The following is a 19580-nucleotide window of genomic DNA, read 5'->3' as shown; positions in this document are numbered from 1 at the left end:
TTTATGGGGTTTATGCTAAGGAGCATTTCCGTTGTGTGGCTATATGTTAAGCTATGCTACAGTCAGCAGAGTGTATGTGATCTTGAAAGGTCCAGCAAGAAAAATAGCATCTGGCTGGGGATGAACTTCAGAAACCTGGTGAGCGTGGGGTGGTGCTGAGGGAAAGGGTGCTTGCAAATGCTTGGTCAAAATTAAAGTGTGTTGCTCTTTAGCAGAGAAATGAGAACTTCAGCCAATTATTCTGTACACACAAAATGTGTGTTACCTAATCAGAATTTCAGAGAGAAAGGATAACTGGTTAGTCCAGTGTCTTTCTCTATGGTTCCCACCATAAACGGGGGACAACTGTGGGCAGCTTTTGCAAATACAACAGTAAAAGAAAACTGTGCCTTCTTCCTTTTGGTTGCATAGTAATGCATTATTAATGACAGGGCAGAGAACTGCAGGAATCTGGGAGCTCCTACTTCCCTAAAATGGAAAGGTTTTCAGAGATTGTATTTCCCTAAAGCGAGCAGTCTGTCTGAGTGTATCTAGCTCCTAGGAAAGAGGAGAGAAATTCATTGTCTTTGTTTACTGAGGCTTTAAAAGCATCTCCTGAACCCCTGCACTCAGTACATTGAATATATGTTGTAAAAAGCCGGATGGCTTCCTGAGGGACTGTGCAGGAAAATAATGTTACATCATATAAAAAGCCAACGGTCTTTCCGCACAGGGTGCCGGCTGCTGCCTGGCCCTGACTTCAAACACAAATCTCCCCAAATGCCTTCTCACTATGTAGTTACATAACTAGCTATTCTTGTGAATTTTCCTTTCGTATCTCCAGGGAAGGAGATGGAGAAACAAATCTGGACTTAACCCCTTGTTATACCAGCAGAGAGCAGCATTTATAAGGTGTCTACATGCATGAACGTTTGGGTGTTTTCTAATTTCTCTGTTTATGCCAAGTTATGTTAATGTTAGCATCTCAGTCTTTAAAACTGCGACATAGTGCTTACTGTTACAGACAGAAGTCAGATAAATGAACAAAATAATAATAACTGTTTGAATACTTTGAATTTTCCAAAAGGATACTATGGCATGATTCTAAATACTTTACAGTATGGAATATAATTTTTAAAAATTAAAATTTTTAGAAAAAAATTAAATCCCTTGAGGCCTGGTCTTTTTTGCAAGCAATTCTGACCCAATTCATGTGTATTACTTGTAAAATTTATATCCTTTCCTCACTCACAGACACCGCATGGAAAATTATGGGGAAAAAATGCCTTGTAGATTGCATCAGCTTTTTCTTCTTTATTCCCACAGGCACAACAGCTAACGGATCTGGAACAAAAACTAGCAGTTGCAAAAGATGAATTGGAAAAGGCAGCCCTTGACAAAGTAAGAGGTGTAATTGTAATGTAAGCATGTTTATCTCTATCACCTGTGAACGTTTCAGTGTAACTTGACAAAAACAAATGAAAGTCTTACAAAGATGTAGATGTTTACTTAATTGCGTGTACCTGGGTGCAATGCTACTGAAGTCAGTGGAACTAATTATGATGCATGAAGTACAGCTGCAAAGTGATTTAAGAGGAGGGCAATCAAATTAGAAAGAAACATCTCAAAAACCCACAGAAAGCCAAGTGCTACAATTCTTTATGTGCAAAAGTATATTAATGTGAACTTGCCTGTTACCGATAGGATTTTTGTCTGAGGTTTAGTCATAGTTCCGGGTAGGATGCAGAAGAGAAATGGGTCAGTCTCTTGTTAGGGTGGGACTGATGTGACTCTGCTGTGGTCAGAGGTGGCCGCCCAGGACAGGGAGGCAGCCGGGAATCTCAGGAAGGGGACAAAGCAGGACACATTCACTCCTGACAGCTGTGCAACAGGGGAGCTTTATTCTAGATTTAGGGTAGCTGGGAGAAAGCAGTTTATCAGAAAGGGAAGAGACTTCAGTACATTATTAAAGACAACTTTTTTTGTTTGCTTTCTAGTATTTTCAGGTTCCATTAGAAGTTTTAAAAAAAGTATAGCCCTTGCGCTAAAAGCATTTTTCTTTAATCTTCAATATCGCAATCACTGAAATCATCCTCTTGAGTGAGGATTTGCATCCATCACTGCAAAATATAAGCAATGCTCACAATAACGTTATCCAAACCTGTGTCACGTCTGGTGATATATCGTGAACTGAACTGTTCCACGTATTAATTTAAAAATTAAGTATGTTGTTTCTTTGCTCGTATAACAGTCAGACATGGTCTCTCACTAGTGCCGATTCACTGTCTGTGGCAATGGCAAGAGGGCAATGCTTGCTGTAAATACCTTCTAAATGCAGTTATTCATTATAATGCAGAGAGTTGTGAAGGAGACAGCAAAGAACATTTGACATCAGGAACTTTTAATGAGAATGCTATTAAGGGATTCTGTCTGCAAATTAAAAGGGGATTTGCAGCACACCCAACTGACTTCTCTGACCTTCTGTTTCTTTCCTATTAAATATTATAGAATTTTGATTTAGGGCTCAGTTACGATTTCATAGGCTTACCAGAAGCCCGGTGTCATCTTCTTGCAAATTATCATTGAAAGAGTCTTTGGATAGCGTTATCGCTTACATGCTGCAAAAGTCCAGTGGAAATGGCAATCAGGAGTTAAAAAGTCAGCACAGAGGAAGGAAAAAGGCACAGTTCAGGCCAGTGAGAATTGCGAGACGGTTTTATGAGACTAGAAATGTCTGTGTTTGACTAGTTCTAACTGCAGAGTAGTAAGACCATTTAAGTTGCAGGTACCTTTTCCCCCTGGTTAAGAACTTTTCTGTATGAACTATGAACTTAAAAGAGTTAGAAGCAGCTGATGGCTCATCCATATGAAGTCTTGGCCTTAACTATTTTGACAGTCTTAGCATACATAGTTTCAGCTAAAGGAATGGAAGCAATATGCAAAGCAATGCACATTTTTGCAACATGAGCTGTATTTGAAATGAATAATTGAGTGATCGAATCTCAGACTGTGCCTATAAATAGGCATTAAATTGTATTTTTCTTTTGGGAGGCTGTCAGGCTTTTGTATTAAATATTAGTTTGTGCTGACAGTGGACTTGGTGTCTCTCATAAGTCTATTTACACTACAGCACTTTTCTAGTTTCCGTGATGGATCCTTGGAAGACTGACAAATTTTGCATTACCACAGCCCAGATTATTCTATATTGAATTTAACCACATGACAAGAGTATAAACAGATCTGGAAAATCTGAAGACACACGTCTCACATTGGTGGTATTTTAACTACCACGCAGCCTGTTTTGACCACAGTCATGTTTATGCAAGGTTATTCAGAACTTTGTCAAACAATGTCTTTGGTTCCAATAGTGTTTCCTTATGTCATACTCTTGTGCCACCTGTTTATAGATCTCCTGTCAGCAAAGTCAAAATTGAATTTTTCTACCCATAGGATGAAATCGAAATATTCTGCTTTTACTTTTGGAATGGCACAATGGCTGGCCATAGGCAAGGTAGAACAAGCACTGGATGGCAGGGGCAGGAGAAGTGAGTAAATTATCCAGAAGGATTTCTGGACAGGAGGTGTGTTGTTTCAATCAGCGTGGGTGATATAGTGCTATAATGGTTGAGTCCATATCTTCAAGCAAAATTAGACAGTCTTCTACCTCTGCCAGTTTGGTGTCTGAGCTTATTTTGACTATGTCAAATGGTGATTTATGTTCTGTGTGCAGACACTGCTTGAAAAGGTAGGGGAAAAAACATATTACATGAAAAGAAGTATGCTAAGATCTTCCGTTGTCAATTAGAAATTAAAAGATCTTGGAGTCAGATGGATAAAGTAGTCCTTTCCCTTTTACGTTGCCATTAGGTCAGAGACATACTGGTCTGACTCAGGGTTCGTACATTTTAATAAGTAGTTATTCATATAAAGTGCTGTTCTCTTTGATGATAATCTAGCATTCCTCCTCATTGAACACATCTTAAGGGAAAGACATTAAATTTTGTCTGTTTGCAAACAAACTAAACTCCATTCTACCTCCTACTTCTTTGATTTTCCTCATTGTGCTGCTCATTAATGGTCTTTTTATGATTGTCTTTGATCCTACCATTGAAATGTACCCTACTAACTGTTTTTGTTTATTTTTAAAGAAACGCTCAGATTTTCCCAGTTATGAGAGAAACTTTCCCTGAAATGGAACGAGGGAATGTATCTGATGTTAAATATGGAATATTTGTCAGGTTCTAAAAAACACTTGTTCAGCAAATAAACTAAAATAAGGTGGTGTATGCTGAATGCCATTGCTTGCGATTCATATAACTGAAAAATTTTTATATTTTATATGTAATATTTCACATACATAGTATGTAGTGTGTAATATGTTGAATATATATGTATTCTCTGTCAACTTTTGCCATGGTATACCTCACAATCCTTGATTTATGTATCTTCAAAAAAAAAAAATCTTTGAAGGTCAAAACATGCTGATGTATACCCTGGAGTTACAGACATATTCTTAATGTAAAGAATGAAGAACAAGATATTTATTTTAAGGCCAAATGCTGCCAAACTTGACCTGACATGAACATATGGATGTTACCTCAATATCTAACATTTTACTCCAAGTGACTTGCTGTGACGGAGCAAGGATTTAAAATAAGATTTCCTCAGTGTCGTAGTTATTTCACTGTTCTTACTGCCTCAGCTTATTTCAGTGACTGCTATTTTCATTAATCATCACACCTATCTGTATTTCTGTGAGTAATATAGCAGCGTTCTATCTAACATGACTCATGAGCACTTCAGCACTTAAAGGTTTTAGTTTGGCTGCTTGATGGACAGTAATGGATCTGGACAATCATATTCTTAACAGATGAAAAGACCTATGGTTTATTTACTATACACTGCAGCAGCATAATATGCACACGAGGGAAAGTTGCCTTTGCTGAATTAAAATCAATCTTTATAACCTGTGGATAAATACCAATTATTCTGAATATTATAAACCCAATTCCATGCAAAGTCTGCATCTTTGCAATACTAGTGAACATTTACTTCTCTCTAACTATTATACGTAAAAGTCAGGACACTCTACGATGTTTTGTAGATTGTATTTCTGTTTCTTTTCAGATAAAATAATATTTAATAATTATTTGCAATAATCAATGTGGATAAAACTGCGTGGAGGAAAGTGGAGTGCAATGACTTTCTAGGCAATTTGGTGTGTAATGCACAGTAACTTAATCATATAAAAAAACCCCTGCTTTAAACAGCCTCAATTTCCTCTGTTAATAAGAAAAAGCAGCAGCTGCTCATGTATGTTTGCTTTAATGCAGAGAGAGAAAGCAAACAATTCTGTTTATAAAAACGCACCTTAGAGAAGTGATGATTTCTTATTTTCCCCAGGAGTCACAGCTGAAAGCTCTGAAGGAGACGGTGCAGCTTTGCCTGTCTTCCGTTCTGCACAATCAGCCTCCCGCTACGAATCTAATCCCTTCAAAACCAGCTGAGAAGCTGACATCCCCGCTTACAAAGGGCTCAAAAGTTGCATTTCAAGTGACAAGCACCAAGGTATGGTTTCTCTCTGTCTGTCTTTTTTTTTTTTTTTTAAACATCTTTGAAAGTTTGTCCTGTAAGAGCACCAAACTGGAACTAAGGAGGATTTGAAATTCATTGGAAGATCAGGATGAATTTTGAGGATAATTCTAAGCCCGTTTCTGATGTCAATAAACTTTTTTTTTTTTTTTAAAAGCTGAGAAGCAGCTACTATTTTTGCTGAGGAGCAAAATTCTAGCTATCACTTGCTAAATGGACCATGTCTGCATACCAAATCTACAAGGAAGATGGATTTGCATCTAAAATAAGTGAAGATGCTAATTTATAGGATTATTTACCTGTGAGGCACTGATAACGAGTTTGTGGTAATGTAGCATTAAACAGTAAGACACTTTTTCCTTATTATGTTTTTTTTTTTAGTGAAAAAGACATATAAAAACATAAAATAGTTTGCAACACCCAAATCAAACTTGCCAAAAGGGATCTATGGAATCAATAATAGGCCATAGGGAATATGCAGTTTGGGAGAAAGCGTGAGAGAAAGATTTTATGAAAGGTGTTTTGATTCAGTAGATTCAAGCATTTTAATGCAGTCAAGATTTAAAGTGATTAACAACTGTCCTGATAATTTTCATCTCCAGGGTTGCATTTTTCTCATGCATTCAACTTATTCAATAGATCTCAAAGAAATCTGTGATTTCAATTAAAAGGAAATTTTACAGAAGAATGACCAAAGGACACTTTAATATCCTCTTTAAATTCCAAAACTCTTTCCTGAAATATAAATAGCAATTGCTAATTCATAGCCAATTTGTAATTTTTATAAAGCAGCTGTTGATATTGACCATTAGTACAGAGACTGAATCCAAAAATTAGTAATCTTTCTGTGTGTAAATAAAATTGAAATATAATTTCAGAAAGCAGAATATAGTTATAAAACTGGATCTCACGTTGCTGCTCTTACAATAATGATTGTCGGTTCCTTAATAACTGTTTTATAGGAAGAAACCTTCAGCCCCAAAAATTATTACCTCTGGAAACAAAGCACTGTATTAATTAATATCAGCACATGAGGATATTGTTGCTCATTTAGATTAAGATCACTGGTTTTGTGTTCTGCAGGAGAGTGGACTCTTCTTTTGTAGGTCATGCAGTCTGAGCTTCGCTCTGGGATCTCAGGAGGACATTTTTCCTAATTCATGTGGCTGTAGGATTGTCAATCTTGTTCTTAATTGTCCTTCTCTTCAGGTTGGAAACATTTGTGCCTCTGCCATGAAAGCAGAGGTGTGTTGAAGGATAACGCTCAACAAGCTACACTGCCTGTGTTTAAGATTGATGTAGGGTCAGAGCCTTTGAAACAATTTAGGTCTCCTTGGTTTTGAAAGTATCGCTGTAGTGCAACGAAAGAAATGGGAATGCAGTATAGCGATTAGAATTAGATTTTTGATATTTAACTGAAACACAGAACACTCTTCTTCTTTCCACGATCGTATAGATGTAGTGTTTAATGTTCATGATGATTAAATGTATCAGTATTTCCATGCTACAACCTTTTGAGAACTAGCATTTAGTCTTCTGTATCCAAAAGTGCTTGAATAAGTTGTATTTCCTCTTTAATAGACGTTGCTCACATTTCTCTGCACTTGGCATATGCCATGAAAATGTCTGAGAAAATAATGGTCTGCAATCCTCTTCTTCCACACATTGACACCTCATTATTACAAATCTGTGCATTATCTATGATTATAAAACCACTGAAATCTGCTACTGTGAAATAGGTTGTCAAAGAATTGTAGCGAGTCCAGAATTATACCCTCTGCACTTGAGCTGTATTATAGAAGGCTTTTTTTCTCTGATAATCCATTCTTATGTGTCTTTTCCTTGGCTTCTTTTCCCTCTTACAAACCAACTAACTCTACACTACACATGTATAGCTTTCTTTTTTTTTTTTTTTTTTAATTTGATTTACATAAACATTTTGATGTAGCAGGCTAGTATTTTTAGGTGAATATAAATGTGTGTGATTACTTATATGTGTTTTCATATGTAAAATGGGAACTTCAGATGAGCAGCACTTACGCATCTTGTCATGTCTGATAAGCAGCAGTTTCACCTTCAGGAAAGAAATTATGATTTGTTTGGTAAATATCTTATTTCAAAGATATTCTCATCCAGCCTAAAAATTGCTTTCTACAAATGTCAAACTTACTTTAAATCCAGTGAAGGGTACATCATACGATACCTGTATCACTTAGGGACAATCATCCCTGGGATTGGGGGGGCCTCCTGCTTAAAAAAAACAAAACGAAATAGTACATTGTATATTTGTATTCATAACTGGTAACCATAATACCTGAGTGCTTGTTAGAGATGATATTTAACACAAGAACGTGGTGTAGAAAGGATAATTAGGAAAGCAAATTGCCAAATTTCTTGGGAAGGTTCATTTTAAAAATTTATTTCGTAGTGAGTTATTTTGGTCTTTCTAGAGAATGTGACATAAAGAAGCATAAATTAAGTTTAAAAAATCAGTGCAAATCAGTGCACAAAAATGCCTGAATCGGTGAAAAAAAGTTGTTCTGGATAGCTCAGTAATTTGGAAGAGTGGGTAGTAATGGAAAATTCTTACATTTAAATCACAGAAAAAGTTCCCTTAAAGTGATCAAAAGCAGTATCGGTCTGATGTGTACTTTGTGACATGTCTTAAACTAGTTAATATTTACAGTATACGAGAACGTAAAATACAGAATTTGCCATTTGAATTGGCACTAGTATTTCAGACCAAACCCATTTTCCCTTTCATGTACCTGTCATAATAGTGATACTGGTGCTGAAAGCATTAACCGTTACAAATGGACTTAGGGCTTTGTGCATACAAGTTCAATGACACTAAACCCAAGCATAACCAGAAGGCTGATCGTTAATACTGAACTGTGAGGTCTTTAACTTTCTGGATTATTTGCAGTTATTTTTATTATATAGTTTCTTTTGCGCTGTAATGTCGCAGCAATAATGTTCTGCGTTCTGCCAGTGGAAAATTTTTCCAAACTAGTTGAGAGTTGTTCAATCGGGCTTTTCCTGTAGCAATTTCCTTGCCTTGTGCCCATTACAGAGGTGATAAGGAAAGAGAAAAATGAAGAGGAAGGAGGAGGACTGGAACTCTGCTTTCCTTTTTAATCTCCAGATGTCCTGAGTCCTTAAAGGGTGTTGTTAATGGATGGAAACTGTAATATTGATGAGGCTACCTGCTGTGGGGAATGTGGGTTGGTATAATCTGTGAATCAGAGCACTGGTACTGACTTCCTATTGAGGCATTTTCTGCATTTACTGTATCTCAGCATAACAAACAACTCTGTGAATTTATATGGAGCTAGTAGATGGAGTGCATTCTTACTTCATTTGCTTTAATTCCTCTTTCTGAAAAAAGTTAACGTTATACCTTAAAAAAATAATTAAGAATAATAATAGCTATCATTCCAATATCTTTGGCTGTGCAATGTAAATATACCTGTGCTCTGAATGCAACAAAATGATCTTTAGTAACACATGGGAAATGAATGACAAACCAAAATCGAAGTGAAACAGAAGAAAGGTCTATTTCCAGTAGCAAGGTCGAATACACAAATTATGGGGAACACAGTGACACAGATACCAGAATATAACAGTAATTAGTTTGCTCTATAGTGTTTTTGCCTAATGCAAAAGCGTTGTTTTATTTATTCCTCGAATGAATTCCTTCATTATAAATGCCCTGTGTTTTTTTAATGTATTTTGTGAACTGTGCTATTTTAAGAGTGGAAACACACATGAATTTCAGACTGTGAAGAATAACACCCCCTCCCATATTGTACATAACATAGGTGGAAAGCCCACCTATGAATGCCTCTTCAGTGTCCTAGACTTGATGGAGGAAATATAGGTTGAATAAGAATGACAACTATCCTTCTGTAGAAGTGTATAGTACGGACTGAAAGGGGAACTGCCACTCCATTTTTAAAAGATGTAAAGATTTCACAAGAAAATGCATCACTTCTGTGGTAAAAACTGCTGCAAGGAGCTGTTGCTTCTACCTCATATATTGTGAATATTGTGGACTCCGGCATACATTGATCAATGTAAAAATCCAGAAAAGTTAAAGTACTGTGGGCCATCCTCCTTTTGTCTGGAATTAAGTACTTCATTCCCCATCAAAGGGAGCTTGAGGAACTTTGTATCTTTGTTAAGCCTAAGAACGTGTTCTGGTTGAGAGCTTGTGAGACTGTACGGAGAAGGTGCAAGTCTGGAAAGTTGGTCAGGATCAAGGTAGACTCTGAAAAGCATTTTGAAATGGCCATATGGGAAATCACGAGGCTGAGTTTTCTGTGTTGGCACAAAAAGAATGTATTTAGGTTAAATTTAAGCTCACAGTTATTCTGAGTGCGTGGTTACTGAGCATCTACTACAGACACAGAGCAAGGCTGCTGGAAAAATACAATGATCATAGTGTTGAGAGTGTTAGCTTCTTCACTAATTAGGAGTTTTGAAGGTTGGGTTTTTGTTTTTTTTTCTTACAATAACCTATTTATAAAGGATCTATGAATTATCTAGAAAGCCGGGATATTTCTTAGGCTCTAGATCTTGTCCATTTCATTCTACAAAAGTAGAATTTTTTGATATAAATACTTATGTAAAATAATAGTTGATTATTTGCACTAAATATTATTTATACAATTATTATTATTGTATTGTAGGATATTATATAACTGGCTAGAAATTTGAAAAATGCTATAGTCACATGTGTACATTTCTTCAAAATATATGCAGACATTTTGAAGGAATGAAGAAATGTTTGAAATGTGTAGGTTGGACCCAATCCATGTTTACAAAGACTGAAAAACGTTTTTTTTTAAACGATCTTTTAAGAGTGTTTTTTTTAGAGCCTGGAAAATTAACAGGATAGCTTCAGATTCATGAAAAATTAACCAGATGAATGTAGCAATGTATCATCTCAACTCTCTCCCTTTGTAGGTCAAGAAAGAAACCTAAATCAGAATAAATTACTTCAGGAAATATTTTTTTTTTCCTATAATCAGAGCTATTGCCATTCATAGTATTTATCATAATATTCCAATATAAATTAAGGTTCTGACCCTTTGAACAAAGCAATTGCAAATTCTTTGCTCAAGAATCTATGAAACAACACAAATAATTATGGACTAATTTTTGTCCTTATAGGAAAGATTAAGACACTGAAAGCTTTTCTAATGTTTCTTATTATTTTTACTCAGAGTGACCTCTGTGTAACATGCTGAAAACGTAAGTTGGAAATTACTTCTCTTTATGCATTACATTTCGAACTGACATCATGGCTTTATGTCAGGAAGCACCCCAAATCTTGTGTGTAATAACCCCATCCCAGAGGAAGAAAGGTGGGCAAATGGACTTCTGAAAAATAAAAGATGCTAGTCTGAATTTAAAAAAGATATTAGTGATATGAATTGGATATCTGAAATTCACAATATGTATCCACTTTTTGGTAACATAGTCTCTCTTTTGTGGATTTGGAAAACCAAAGCTCTAACATGTAAAATGTTTCTGACTGTTCTTTTCTAATTTTACATTGATTTTTTTGCTGCTTACTGCCTTGCTGTTGCCTGAATCATTCTCTGCATCTGTCTGGTATTTCAGACCATAAGGGCAGAGAAAGGCTCTAGTACTCAGGTTTTTTCCTCTGTTTCCCCGCTTTATTTCATTCTCCTGTTCTTTATTGCTAAATACTCATCGTTTCTCCTAAATAACTACTTTTCAGCATCATTATCTCATTCCCTTCTGACATATTCTCTTCTGACATCTGTCCCTTCCTTAAGTTTAAGATTAATAAATCTCATAAGGCTATTTCTTTTCCTATAAAATGAGCATTCAGACCTGAGAGAACAGCAGGTCCAGTGTTGTCTGAGGCAGCTTTGTTGAAGGGTCTATTTTAAAGTGTCTTTTTCAAAAAGATCATAAAACATAAAGTCAGACTAGAAACAATGAGCAAAACTTTTTATTTCATCAAACTTCAGGATAATACAAACCAATACAGATATAGCACTGCATGCTTGGATTTATTTGGAAATTAATTATGTGCTCACAATTGAGGGGAAAAAAAGTAGTGTGTATGTATCCTCATAACTCTATCGGAGGAAACAGAGGTTGAGCCTAAGGACAGAAAATATAATGTCTGTGGTCACTATAAGTAAACAGCAAGAGGACTGAGGGCAGTGAATAGATTTGTGCTCCATTAAAGCTTTAGGAATTCTGCCTTGGTGGTACCTCAGTGCTTCTCTACTTTTGTTGCTTCAAACTTTGATTCTGCCTGAGCTAATGAGATATCGCTGACACCTGCAGTTTCAGTGACCTGTAGATCATTGCATTCTGTGTGGGGATTGGAAAACCACAATTAAAAAAAAAAAAAGAAAAAGGCAATTACTAAATGCAGAGTCAGCCACATTTTTTAATATGCGGTAATGACATACAATCGTATAACCCTAATGCATAAACATTATGAGAATAAAATAGCGTTGAAAAATTACACTCTCCATCATTTTAGAATGTAATTTCAAAGAAAGTAACAAATACGTGTCTCCTCCTAAAGTACTCACCATAGAAATCTCAGGTATTATCAGTATCATAAGGCTAATGTAGTGAAAAATTTGTTTTTAAAAAGATAAAAGATAATTTAATTGCAGAAGCATGACTAGCGTGACCTGTTTCTTCATGTAAGTCTTTCCTGTTCTGCTTTTTATAGCTCTCTTTGGTCTTATAGACTTTTATTCTCATTACGATCAACTAGATACCAACCATAGTCTTGTATTATTTTTAATGATGATTCATAAGGGTTTGTCAACTCTTCCTCATATCTTTTATTTCCAGAATTTGCTTCAGATTGAGTATGTTTTTGCTGTTGCCTCAGAAAGCTTCTACAGGACTTTTTCTATGTCCCTTTTTCATCAGTGACTAATTTTTAATAAAATTTTATTACATGCTGGAAACCGTTTAACACCAGAGATCATTAAATTGAAAGCTGAAGCTCTTTGCTTTTATTACTTACTTTAAAGAAGTCTTCATTATTAGCACATTATCTTGATAGTAAATTAGTTTTAGAATTTTTTTCAGCTGAGTACAATCAAGGAAAATTGGAAAGAAAGCACCTGGCATCTCTTATTTAGTCGTAACTCCAAAACAATATCATTCTTCTTCAAGTTTTAGTGACACGATCTGTATAATTATCTTCATTTCATTAACTATTTGACCTCACTCCTCTTTGTTCCAAAGTATAAGTATCTGGACTGGCCCATTACCCCAGGGTTCAACTCTGAAATTAGCAATGAGCTAATGGGCTGAAGAGGTAACTGGTAATCATTTATTACTGCACTTTTTGTGGCTGTTAACTGCAGGTCAGTTTGCCTGTGTGCGAAAAATACTCCGAAGTCTCACTCCAAATAACTTCTTTTTTAATTAATGTTTTTACTTATCAGATGTTTCTGTACAGTCTTCCACAATCTAGTACATGACAAGTCTCAAAAATACTGTGGGTTGCCGCTTTAGAGTGGTGGAAAAGGGGTATGATTATATCAAATTTAAATTTCTTAAGAATGTTTTAAATAACATCAAAACCCCAAATTGTTAATTATGGCTAATGGTCTCGTGTGGACCTGGGGATTAGCACAGACAGCTTATATCCATCTTCTGAAATTCTACCTTGGTCTAAAACTGGGCTGCCACACTAGAGCAGCCTCAGGCTTGCTGTGACATTCAGCAGCTTTCTAGACAAGTTTACTTGTCTTTTTCTCCATCAAAAGGGAAAAAGAAAAGATCTCCTTAATTACTTTTCAGATGCTATTATTTTAGAGATACCTTTCCTCACCTGATTATGTCTCATACCAAGTGACGGTTTCTTTAACGTTTCTCTTTTTTTTTTTTTTTTTTTTTTTTTCCCCTGGTGACAGCAGAGATGACTAGGGAAATATACAGTATTTCTAATATTAGTTAAAGTTGCATTTAGCAGAAAAATAGTAACACGTTGTTTTATCTTGTGACTTTCCTAGCTGATGTGTTTATTACATGTTTCATTAAAAAATGTGTATATGAGCAATGAAAACAAAACTGAATTAATGTGCCTTTGCAGTTGCACGTTAGTAAAACTATTTTAAGATTTCTTAATATTAGCACTTTTTTCTACCGATGTTACATGTTAAAGAATACAAAAAATGTGCAGATGATTTAATTATTAATTTTAAGTGGCTTACAAACTTGAATGCAATTGTGAAAGTACTCCCAAAGGAATTTTGCTGCTCAAGGATATTGTAAGGATTTATTTAAAAATTATTAATGCCAGTATTCTGTATACAATATATTATTAATCTATTGTTACAAAGTTTCACTTGATATGTGTATATGGAGCCAAGTGGGAAACATTAGAGATAGTTCAGTGATCTTTTTCTTTGATTTGAGCAAAGGCGTGATTTGGAAAATATTCAGAAAGAAAATATTGATTGACTCTGGGCCTTCTGGCCATTAATAGGAATTTTCTAGAAATTTGATGAAAAACATTGCATTGAATCATAAAGCAGAAGAAATGTAGAATGGACTGGTGATAAACTCATGACATTCAAGTTCAATTTAGTCTTGAGCAATTCAAGAAATCACCTACTGGCTTAGGTCTTATCATCTTCCAGAACTGTTAAGCATCCCCTTATTCTACATTTATTATTTCATGAATCAAAAATGTTATTTATTTTATTGTCAATAAGAAAATAACATGGTCTGAAGTTATGTGATCTCATATAATGGAAAAGCAGCCATTCAATTAAAACCAAAACTTTTAGCATCAAGCCTATATTTGTTCAAGTCCTTAAAAGTTAAATGGATGGTGCTTAAATTTAATGTTTGAAGTGGTGAAAATTGAGTCATATAATAAATGATTACTGAATCTTTTCTATTACTAAATATTTTGAGGTAGTTTACAGATTATTTATAGAATCCTATTTTCTCATGTCTTTTGGAAAATAAGTCTTCATCTCTGTTGATGGAACCATGGTCATGATGATAATTGTATTGTCAGGTATTATTTTTTTTTTTTTATAAGAATGAATGTCTTTATTAGAAGGGACTTAAAGAAACAGACAATTGGAAGCAAACAGAGTTTATTTTGGAAAACCTTTGTCTGCCTCGATTCCTGTCTGTTCTTAAATCAATAAGAAAGCCACTTTTAAGGCATGATTGAGGGAAAAAAATTGAAGTCTCAAAAGGAAAAGCATTTTTCCAAGTGACCTCCTTCTTGACACTCAGCTCATGGTTCAGAAGGGTTCCATCTTCACTGAGTCTGTCCTCCTGGGTCTGTAACTCTTCCTGGGCTGGGCATGTTTGGCTTTGTTTTTGTCTGAAAATACAGATGTTCATGTCTGTGACTGTAACTTCAGTAGCTGCTTTTTTTCAACTGGGAAGACTGTAATTGCCTATAAAGCATATTCTGACACTCTGTATTATTGCTGCTCTGAAGTGTAAGAAATGTTATACAATGTTCATTATCCCAGAGCTAATTGTTTTTTCCTTTGTGACAGTTGTAGAAAATCAAGACATTTATTGAAGGAGTTTGTTTATTTGGTTGTTTCAGTTTCTTAAGTATTATAACATCAAAAAAACCCCCAACTTAAGATGCTTAAGTATCTTGATAGTTTTATAAAAAAATAAAAGATAATTTTGATATTTTCTCCTCTGCAGTGAAGGATATCTTGTTTTTAAATGTTAGAAATAATAGAAAAATGAAGAGAAGTAGATGTATTTACACATGTAGTGGTATTTATACATGAAGTGGGTTTATTTACACATGTAGTTGTACCCTTGAGTATATACCCATCTCTGTGGCCATCCTTGAACTTTGCATACTACAAAACATTAGGTATTCTAACATGCCCCATCTATAAGAAAACTGATGACAAAATTTAGCAGTTATTAAGGGAATGCGAAATTACAGGTTTAGATATAATGTAATATAGGTAATTGACATGTATAAATATATTAACAAGTTTTTTTCTCTAGTAATATTTACTATATGTATGATGATGCAACAAAAACTTCTATTTTTCAAATCTAATTAATTCTATTTCCTTTTCTTCTTGTTTTAGCTAGGGATACATTTACAATAGATATGGAGCTACTGTTAAACAAATAATAGTTAGAAGAAATTTGAAGTCATAGAATCATAGAATCCTCTGGGCTGGAAGGGACCTTCAAAGGTCATCTAGTCCGACCCCCCCCGCAGTCAGCGGGGGACACCCCCAACTAGACCAGGTTGCCCAGGGCCTCGTCGAGCCTTACCTTGAATGTCTCCAGGGAAGGGGCCTCAACCACCTCCCTTGGCAACCTATTCCAGTGCTCCACCACCCTCATGGTGTCATAAGTCATATGATCCATATCAAGTGAGCTAATTACATTCTGGCATTAGACATAAATGTTCACGAGTAATGAGGTCACTCAAAAACTAGACTTCTGCTGTTTAGCCCCTGCTATGTGGGAGTAATATTTTGGCATCAGCGAAACTTGGTTTACACCATGATTTTATTATATTGTGATACAGAGTAAGGACAGAAGAAACCTTTATGGGCATCTAGTCTCACCCAGCATAATATTTGCCACAAGGGTTTTCTATAAAAAAATTGATGTATACCTTGAAAAATTTATTCTACCAGTTTACCACTTGTATAAAGACTCTTTAATAATGCAATGCTTTCATCCATGTCCTTGGTACCAGAAATTCAGCAAAATGGAGTTATAAACACATAACTCAGACCTTCTTTTCTATCTTGCATGTCGTGATCCAGTGTAACTGAAGCCCAGATTCTGCCTGTTCCTAAACAGACATTCATTAGAAGAAATAAGCTGGGTAACTCTCCCTCTGTAGTATGTAGTTCAGTTAGGCGGAATTATAACCACCCCTTATTCTCTATTACACTTAAGTGTATTTTGGTTTTTAGATCTTAGATAAAAAGAGCTGAACAGACAAAATCTAGACCAGGACAGTAAATTTCATTGCACAATAATTTAGCATCTGACATATTGTATCATCATCGCTGAGTGCCCCTGGAAGCATTCTGCTGCTTGGAGGAAAATGCCACCTGCGGCGCTAGGACTTTGCTGTCCAGCCCATTATTATTTACTATTGAAATTGGACTAATGTGAGTTAAGCCCTTTCCAAATGCATGGAATGATGCATTTTGTACTTTTAAGAGCCTGCATGAAAATGTCTTTTCCTGTCAAGCCAATATATCACAACTGACTCCGGTGCTGTCCTGGCAAATTACATACTGGCACCTAATCCAGGCAACAGCCCAAAATGATGAAGAAAAAGGACACAGATAAGCACATGACGTACTACTAAGTCAAAAGTTACTAGGAAAAAATGTGATTAAAGAATTGATGTGGAAACAAATTCATGCATTAGTAAACAGTACATCCAACAGCTGCCTCCTTCCCTTGTAAATCCTGCCTGTTCTCTGCTATGAAGCTTGCCACTCTCTTGATGAAATTTGGGTTTAGACTACCTCTCATTATTCTAAATTATTTGCTATAGGAATCGTTAGGCATAGGACTAAAAATTATGGAAACCTTTGAAAGGTAGATATTTCCAAACTTAAGCTCTTCTAATTATGGTCCTATTTTTTTATTTATTTTTTTTTAATTTCAGATCTTATAATGACAATTATTTCACCAATCACTTTATGCAAAGGGTCCTTGGGCTACTTAGGTGTATTTTGTAGAATGGTTTTAAAAACGCTTTGTATTTATGGGGATACAAATATATATGACAGGTATTTGTAATTTGTCAGAAAACACTCTTACTCTCCAGAAGAGAAGTGCTAGAAGCTACAGATACTGGCATTCATCATGGCTGAATTTATGTACAAGTACTGCTGTGCTGTTTATTTAGGCTTCATAACACTAACATGACCGTGTAACAGCCAGTTTGGAAATATGGGGTGGCATTCTAGCAGGAATGTATTTTCTGCAGTTTTAGTACCCTTCAAACATTGAGGAGAAGGAGACTGAAATGTGTAATTCTTGGTACGCTGGCATAACTGCAGAGAGTAGTAAGGGCTTTACAGTTTTTATTTTTGTATCCATAAATTTCTGATCCTATTACAGTAATGAAGTGCAAAGAATAACCCCAGCCGTTTTTAATTTAGCTGTCCTGAGCATCCGGAACAGTCCAGTTTCAGCTGATAGAAAAGACAGCAGAAACAGCTGAAGAACGGAGGAGAACCAGCAGCCTCACTGGTTTCAAGGAAGCTCTGTCCAGCTCAGTGTTTTCTGATTCTTCTTGCTTTGTAGGCAGATTCGGCAGCCTTTGCTGCCTTTTTTTTTTTTTTTTTTTTTAAGGGCTATTGTAGATTTTTTCCAGTAGTTAGTTACTTGATTGGAAAAGCTCTCAACAGGAATGGAGATAATACTTCTGATATCAGCAGACCTGTGAGGGACATATGGCCACATGTGCCAGGAACAGATGATAAACTATGCTTGGAAGTACAACAAAGGGATTAATTCCTTTTAGATGGGAAAGCTTCCTTATATTTTAATTAAACAGTGCAATAAAAAACTCGATGTGTTTCTAAAATGCACATTCTTTGGTAGAAGCACATGAGAAGACCTGGGAGTTATAATGCAAAACCCAACAGTATAACGTCTTTTTCCTCTATTTCCCCTGCTGTGTTTGCCTTTGCTTCCCCTACTCCTAGTAGTGCCAGCGTTGTCGTTAGTGCTTCTATTTTAAAAAATTCAACTAAAAATACAACTGCAAAACACCATCCTCAACCTCCACACCCATCCCCATCTCTAAACCTCTGGGTAGTACGTAAAAGATTTTTGCTAATACCTTTAGTTCCTTTACTCCATTTTACTGTCTTACTTTAAGTGCATGAAGTAAGGGCTTGTTTATTATTTGAACTTTTTATTTTTAATCTCTCCTGTATTATAGCCCCTGATATGAAGTCCATAAGAATTTATCATTTTTCTTTCTTGTTTAATCTTGAAAATATATAACTGCTGCTTCAATTTCTTTTCACAAATTCTTCTACCATGAAAGAATATCTGTAATCAAAATATCAACTACTAGGCTTAACTGAATTTTTTCTGGCTTTGAACAGGATGCTCATTCTGTATTTTTTGATTTGCAAGGTCATATTCTTGGTCCAAAGTACAGATTTTTTTTTTTTTTATCCAAGTTACTCTGATATGTCACCAATCAAGTACAATTAGAATGAAAATACCAATGGTTATATGCATGTTTATATGGATATGTTTATTATTATATGCATTTATCTATAGTGATTTTTGGTATCATTTTCTCTATTCTGATCAAATAGTCTGCCTTCAATAACCACTGAAAGGTCTGAATCCGTTCTTCTGTGTTTGTATACAATGGATTCTTCTGCACCTGTACAGTGAAAAACATCAGTGATTCATGCACAGTGTGAAGAAAATCTGTCCCACTGCCAACGACAAACTTGTCATGAGTTTTTGGTCATAGCTTATCTGGGACTAAAGGTTAATAAGAGAATTTATTCGGTCATTGTTACTAAGACTCATATTGTGGAACTGGTTTAATCGATGAACATTAAAGATGCCTCATCTCTGGGTTAGAATTCCATTAGCTGCTCATTGAATCCGACACAGAAGAGCAACAAAATGAATTTGCAAATGGGATTGTGATTGTTCATACAAGTAATTGCTCAAATTATTCAGTTACCTGAAGAAAATCTACATTCATATTCAGCAGATAGTCTAGCCACAACAAAAACAGTGATAAATATAAACAGATGAACAGATTGTATTTCAACCAACCCATCTTCAAATCTAAACTTTGCTTTAATCTTAGTTTACTGTGAAAAGCCTGTGCTGAATAATGAAATGGGTGGTTCAGTAAACTAAAAAAAAAAAAAAAAAAAACCAAAAAAAACCAAAAAAAACCAAAACCATATAGAAGTGTGGGAAGAAGTAACTCTTGATAATTTAAGACTGGGAGAGAAGTC

General features: G+C 35.4%; 1 protein-coding gene across 1 annotated transcript in view; it reads left to right on the top strand.

The window, feature by feature from the left end:
- LUZP2 (leucine zipper protein 2) overlaps positions 1-19580 on the top strand; it is a 200778-nt gene that overhangs the window by 152831 nt on the left and 28367 nt on the right. The window contains exons 8-9 of the mRNA XM_074148768.1: positions 1306-1380; positions 5383-5547. Coding sequence (XP_074004869.1) covers positions 1306-1380; positions 5383-5547 — 240 coding nt within the window. The remainder of the gene's footprint in view (positions 1-1305; positions 1381-5382; positions 5548-19580) is intronic.

This window comes from Numenius arquata, chromosome 6 (genome assembly GCF_964106895.1).
Source record: "Numenius arquata chromosome 6, bNumArq3.hap1.1, whole genome shotgun sequence".
Taxonomy (NCBI): Eukaryota; Metazoa; Chordata; class Aves; order Charadriiformes; family Scolopacidae; genus Numenius; species Numenius arquata.
The sequence above is the reverse complement of the archived record's forward strand: the minus strand, read 5'-3'. Positions and strand labels throughout refer to the sequence as shown.